We start from the raw sequence: 7179 nt of genomic DNA, 5'->3' as shown, positions 1-7179 counted from the left end.
GATTCGAAATGGGATTCCCAAAAGTGAAACGAAACCCTTCTGAAATTCAAATTTCAGAATGAAATTCAAATTTCTCTCTCTGCCACGCGTCAACATCTCAGACAATCTTCAAAAAGTTGCAAGTTTCTCTCTCTTTGCCACGTGGACCAATGACCTTGTGACACCTGTGGCGTGTGTAAATGTTGTTGAAATTTGTTGTCCATATATATTTTCCCAAAAATAATAATGTAATAGAAAAGTCAAAGGATTAAAATTAGTACCTTCAACTTTTGAATGGTGTTATTCTTCGTCGTCTTTCTCTTCATCTTCTTCTTCATCTTCTTCTTCTTGAACATTGTAAACAATGTTGATGTGTGATATCTTGTACCAATCTTGTCCAACTCCTGGTTTGAATCTTTTCCATAATTCAGGACAACCACTCATTTCTATATTTTCAAGATTTGTTAGCTGATGGATGTTGTCAGGCAGTGACAATAGATTTGGACAATTGCAAATAGAAAGAAGTTTGAGATAAACTAGAGTTGGTAGCCAACCGGGAAGCTCCTTAAGATTGATGCAACCTATAATAAATAAGCTTTGTAAAAAGTTTGCAGATCCTTGAATCCACTGAGGCAACGTGACCAGTTGCGGCAAGTCTTGAAAAATAACAAGCTTTAACCTTGAATCGGGGATTTCACTTCCAATGCCCATTGACAATTCCATCTTGTCGCACTTACAAATAGACAAAACATTTATATTTCTAATGGCGTGAAACGCAACCAAATTTAGACTTTCACATCTATTTAAGACTAACTTTTTAAGGGTGGATAGTTGTATACCATTGAACAATGACTCCAAATTATGAGAATCACTAATATTTAAAACTTCTAAAGAAGTCAACACTGCAATGTCTTTCTCTGGAAAATCAACTTGTTTGGTGGTTATAAAAAGATTCCGAAGGCTGACTAGATTTCTCATTCCTTTGGGTAGTTTTTGTAGCTCCATACATCCAAAGATATTCAAAGTTTGTAAATTTTGAAGTTCGCAGACTGAATCAGGGAGTCTCCTGAGCTTTTTATTAAACTGGAGATTAAGATGTCTTAAATGTTTCAACTTTCCAATAAAGTAAGGCAAACTCTCGAATTCAGATGAACATAATTCTAAAATCCTCAAGTATTTACATCTTGACACCAATCTAATCAAGAAAGCTTCATTGTTCATTCCCAAGGGAAGATACACACTTCTTAAACCTGTGTGAGGAAAAGCTTGAGCAAGCAAATTATTTTCTTCAAAGACTAAATGTTGGGCATTCTCAGAATTTTTTTTATTGCGGAGATCTATTCTTTCAAACTCACCTTTTGCAATATGAACTGCAAGATCATACACCAAATCATGTAATGTAAATGTGGAATCGCCCCCCAAGTCAAGATAATCTGAAAGAAAAGATCTTGACCATAGCTCATACACAAGATGATTGGCAACATCCACCATTGATTCATTTTCCTTTGGGGGCGGAAGAAAACCAAGTGCTTCCCACCTGCTAGAAATTTGAGAACAATGAAGAACAGTATCCGCTCGGAAAAGGGAGAAAGAAGCAAAACAAGGTTTTGAATATGAAGGGAGTTGATCGTAACTTAGTTTGAGAGCAGGCAAAATGCCTTCTTCATTTTGTTTTAAATTCCAAATCTCATGTCTCTTATAGACTCCCACTCTTTCTTGTCAAACCTTGAGAACAATGAACTCCCAACAGTTTTCACTACTAAAGGTAACCCACCACATTTTTCCACTATTTCTTTTCCAATCTCCAATAGTTCTGGATGCTTTTTTTCTTCTCCATCATCAAAAGCATATTTCACAAATAGAGAAAGAGAATCCTCTTCAGAGAGACATTGAAGAAGGTACAGATTTGATGGTTTAGTGCGCATTATGGCAGTTGCTGCATGGCTACGAGTGGTCACTAGGACTTTACTCCCTTCAACATCCACATCTATTATTTCCTTCAACTCATGCCATCGTGTAGGATCCTCGTTCCACACGTCATCTAACACAAGCAAGAACTTCTTACCTTCAAGTGTACTTCTCAAACGAATTTGAAGTTGTTCCGTCTCAAAGTTATTGAAGTTTTCTTGAGTCAGATTTGGAGCAGAATTCAGGATTTTAATGAGCACATTCCTAAGTTCAAAATCATTAGAAACACATACCCACATCTTCAACTGAAAACATTCATCAATGTTCTTGTCATTGAAGACCAACTTAGCAAGTGTGGTTTTTCCCAAGCCTCCCATTCCCGCAATGGAAATAACAGAAAGACTTTGATAATCACCATCTTGCACCAAAAGTTTTACTATTTCATTCTTATCATGTTCCCTTCCTTTAACATTGGAAGGATTTACATGAGAATGAGTCATTTCCCTCACGTGAACAACACGTGTATCATGGTCAATGATTTGAAGGCCAAACATGTTCCTATCAACTGCAAGTTTGGCCAACCTGGTGTTGATGTCTTGAATGTGATGTGTCATTCTAAGACGATAAACAACAGGATTACTTGATGAGAAAAAACGGCGTACCTTTCTTGAGCAGCTTCCATATGTGTTGACAACATATTTCCGCAAGGCTTCACACTCAAAATCATCGACTATGTCTTCAGCATCAGAAAACACCCGCTTAACCTGTCTTAGCCATCTGCTCAGCGCACTGCTCTGCAGATTCTTCAGCTCAGCATCTAACAGAACACCTTTGATGAGATCCATAGTTGCTTTCATTTGCTGTAGCTGGCTATGTACACCAAACGCCAAAGAAGCTTCTTGGACGGCAGCAGTGGCAAGCTTTCCTATGAGCGATTCTGCGAAGCTGAAAAGAAGTGATTCGGCCATGATGAGTTTAGGAAGACAAGAATGCAATTGGAAATTTGTTGTGAGTAGAATAATTGGTTGATGAATCATTTGAAGGCATTATGGTTTTTATAAAAGAATGCTTTATTTGTTTTAGTAAAATAATACGTGCAATTATTGAAGTCTAGTCAATGGAATTGTAATTTTATATATATACGATGTTTGGTATATTGTATTGGCACACAGAGTCAAAGAAAAGAGTGCAATTTGACATATAAATGCATTTGTAGTAGCTGGCTAAATTTTTAATTATTTAATATTAGAGTATAGATCACTCTTCATTCATACTAAAAAAATAAACATATCATCAACCAATTTCTTTTTGTGTGGAATTTTTAAACTGGTTTTCTCGTGAAATTTTGTCATAATTAAATGCTTGCATAAATTCGTTTAATATGATTATTTTTATCTCTTTTATTTTTTTCTTCTCCCTCCACCTTCTTCCATTTCTTTCACTACTAAAAAAACGATTTTCAACATATGTTATTCTCTAGCTTTGACTTTAGATTAAACTTTGACATCTTATTGTAAATATTGGAACGAGTCTTCTCCTATGCCAATATGGCCGTTAATTAAACTTCTTAATACAATAGCTTAATCGACCATCATCCCTCGTCATATATTTTCCAATTAAATATTAATGTAAAACATGATTTTCCAATTAATAATAATAAATTAAAATATTATTACGTTAAATTTATAACTCACTGTATTAATTCATTTTTCTCTATTATTTAAAATGGATAAACAATTAAGACATTGAATCACTATAAGAAATTTTTAATTATTCACAAACAAAATTTGTCAAGAATAACAAAAGTTTATTGATACTATCATATTATTGACGACTAAAAATTCATCGTTGTTGATAAATTTTATCAATAGAACAATAAATTTATTACTTATAACGGATAGATTTTATCTGCATCTGACTTAACTGTTGTTATCCTTACTTATGACATACTTTCATCCGTTATAGAAATTCTAATTTATAAAACATATTATCAATGAATATATTATTGTTGGTAAAATTTTATTAGTAATTATAAAAAATTTTGTAGTCAAGTGATTAAATAATTTTTTTATCCTGATATTAAGATAATTTCTTAAATTTTGTTTATGTAATGTTAATTTTGTCATTCTTAAAAATGAAATGAGCCGATACAATGAATTCCATTAAATTCATAAACTACAACACCACATAACATTTGTTGTTAAAGCCATGTGTCACTTTCGTTAACAAATTAACTTTTAATAATAATGTGTTATTCGTTATTTATGTTACGAGTGGCTATTGGGACATCCTTATCGTTAATTTGACAAAAAAGAAAAAAAAAGATTATATTGATTTAGTTTGAAAAAAAAAAAGGAAAACAAATGGAGAACATTAAAAGTATTAAGACAAAAATAAATAAAAAATCATTAAAAATCCTTTTCAACTAACTTATGTAAAGATTTATGACAAATAGTCACAAGAGTAAAAGTTAAAAAAAAAATTGCTTCTTCAAATTATAGACGTTAACGATCTAATGTCCACCTATATACTAACAAATGCTAAAAGAATTAGCTAACTAAGACTCCTTTAAATACAAAACAAATTAAATATTAATTTGTATTAGTGTTTGGTTAACTGATATTGATTTAAATTTTTTTAAATATTTAATATAAGGTAATGTCATTTTAATTAACGCTAAAGTATAAGGATAATGATATTTTGACAACATTTCAACATTGATTACGTGTCAATTTGTGATTGGTCAAAAATTACTTCACAATCAATAATAATAATAATAATAAATATTATTGTGGAGTAATTTTTTACCAATCACATATTGACACGTAATCAATGTTCAAATGTTGTCAAAAATATGTTGTCTAAATATTATTATCCAAAGTATAATATCTAAAAATGAAATTAATTTAGTGTCGCATATATAGCACTAATAATTATATAATTTATTTATTAAATATAGTCTAGACGTTTAGAATAATATTTTAATATGTATTTAATTTGCATGGTATACAAAAATTAGAAATAATATATATATATATATATATATATATATATAGGTATTTTAAAATTTGTTTTTTTTTTTGTGTGTGTTTATTTGTAATTAAGAATAATATTTTTTTTTTTGTAAAAGAAAATAGGAAAATAAATTAAAACCCAAATTTAGTTTTGGGGCCAAAGACAATAAAAATGAGTCACATGTTAGAATGTTACTTTCACAAATTTTGCAAAAAAACATGGAAGGTTGTTATGTTTAACTAAATTGTGAGGTACAAGGAAATATGCGTTTGATTTTGAGAGTTTAACTTTTCCGGTAAATAATGCATGTAAGCGCGTTAGAACAATCCAATTGCCCTATTTTTTTATATATTTGTTATTGTTAATAATAATAAAAAATATAACAGAAAACTTAGTTCCATGATGTAACATTTTCTTAAATTCATGTTGTAAAACTTTTATTTAATTTAATATTTTCTCATTAAATTTATGCCCATTTTGTCATTAAAAGTTGGAAAAATAATGTATTTAGATAATTGATGTGGCTCATCATTGATGTAGATTCATTAATTAGAAAAGTATAAACTTTTTTCTTCAAAAATATTTTTGTATGAAGTGATTTAATTTTATACAATTTGATGAGAATATCCAAATCTCCTTCATTATAATCTTCTCAACAATGCTGGATAAAATCACATCTATCAATGCTAAGTACAAATTTGCAATATTATTATCATTCATTTCTTTCCAATTTTGTTTTATATGTGATGTGCATGTGTTCTTCTTCAACTATGCTTTCTCAAAATTTCCTTCATCTTCAGTTTTTAAAATGAGAAAGTATTCACATTGAACTTCTCACTATAAATAATACTATCTACTGGACTAAAAGAGGTAACCTCTGAACTTCTCATGACCACGCTTATTTTTCTCGCAAATACTAAAGCAATATAAACGAAAAAGGAGACTTTGAAATGAATTTTCACAAAAACACTTTACTCCTTATATAACATAAAAAGTAAACCCTAAAATAGGTTTAAGTTTCAACAAACGTGAGACTTCTGAAGGTAAGTTGAAGCAGCAGTTGAATCATGTAGGAATGTTAAAGTGAAGATCAAGATGATCAAGGAGATAATGTGCACACAGTGAAGTACAAGTCAGTCATACACAAAGCTACCATTTTGAGAGGAAAGAGCAAGTCTGCCCTAATTAATAAGAAGTCGGCCAAAACAAATGAAGTCGACCAAAGTAAAAAAGAAGTCGGCAAATGTGAAAAACAAGTTGACAATGAAGAAAATGAAGAACCTGACCATTAATGAAAGGAACAAACTTGGTGTGGGTTGATGTAAATGGAAAAGTCTGGAAATAGGGAAGAAGGATGAAAGTCACGAGAAATATTTAAGTTTACAGGAAAGTTTTGTTAGGTAAACTTATATGTAATAGAATTAAATGGATTGTTTATTTGTTTAAGGGTTTTGTAAGTTTTAAAATGCAAGAGTCAACATGTTATTGTAATAGTTATTGGACAATAATAAGAAGGTTTAATCATTTTGTAAAGTCTATTTTTATGCAGATTTGTCTCAAATTGGTCATTTAATTAATTTTTAACTCAATTAGGTTCTTATTTGTGCAAAATTGATTCAATTGAACCCTTACCGTTAATTTGAATGAACAACGTTAAGTTTTCGGTCACGTGACATGCTGAGTTTGCAAATGTTAACCACGTAGCATATTGAAGGTCGCATTATGTGTAATTTTCAAATGAAATCACCCAACACAGAACCTTCATTCCCTTTCTCCACCATCCCCATCAGAAATCAATCCCAATTCGCGAAGCCAAGTAAAACCTAACGTTCAAATAGCGCCGCCACCACCGCCATGTTCACACCAGCATCCAATTTCTTCCATTAATACACCTCTATACCGAAACCTACACTAAAAAAAGCCCAGAAAATAGAACCTAATCTTGATGAACCCTAGCGTGAAACGTTTAAATCACACCACTACCTTCCTACTCAGAACCTGAAATCGTGAAACGCGAGTTCGAACCCTCTGCAAGCCTCCTCCTCCACGATGCCAACATCTTCTCCAACCTGCAAAAGAAACAAACCAGAAGAACCTAGAATTCGCAAATGCGAGACAATGACCACTACTGTGACAACCTCCACTACCTTGCGAGTTCCATGTATCATCGCAGATCTGTGAAAAAACCCTGTTAGATATATTATCTTTATTTTATATTTATCTTTTATCTTTATCTTTTATCTTTAGTTAGTTTGTTATTATTTCTTATTTGTATTT

General features: G+C 31.3%; 2 protein-coding genes across 2 annotated transcripts; both read right to left on the bottom strand.

Moving 5' to 3' along the window:
• Positions 1 to 279: 279 nt before the first annotated feature.
• LOC106770070 (putative disease resistance protein RGA3) lies at positions 280 to 1470 on the bottom strand. Its single transcript, XM_014655896.1, has one exon. The coding sequence runs from the start codon at positions 1468 to 1470 to the stop codon at positions 280 to 282; it is 1191 nt and encodes a 396-aa protein (XP_014511382.1).
• Positions 1471 to 1648: 178 nt separating this feature from the next.
• LOC106770069 (putative disease resistance protein RGA1) lies at positions 1649 to 2857 on the bottom strand. The gene has a single exon (XM_014655895.2). It carries the CDS (start codon positions 2853 to 2855, stop codon positions 1653 to 1655), a length of 1203 nt encoding a protein of 400 aa, XP_014511381.1. The 5' UTR covers positions 2856 to 2857; the 3' UTR covers positions 1649 to 1652.
• Between the last annotated feature and the right edge of the window lie 4322 nt (positions 2858 to 7179).

Source organism: Vigna radiata, chromosome 8 (assembly GCF_000741045.1).
Source record: "Vigna radiata var. radiata cultivar VC1973A chromosome 8, Vradiata_ver6, whole genome shotgun sequence".
NCBI lineage: Eukaryota > Viridiplantae > Streptophyta > Magnoliopsida > Fabales > Fabaceae > Vigna > Vigna radiata.
The sequence above is the reverse complement of the archived record's forward strand: the minus strand, read 5'-3'. Positions and strand labels throughout refer to the sequence as shown.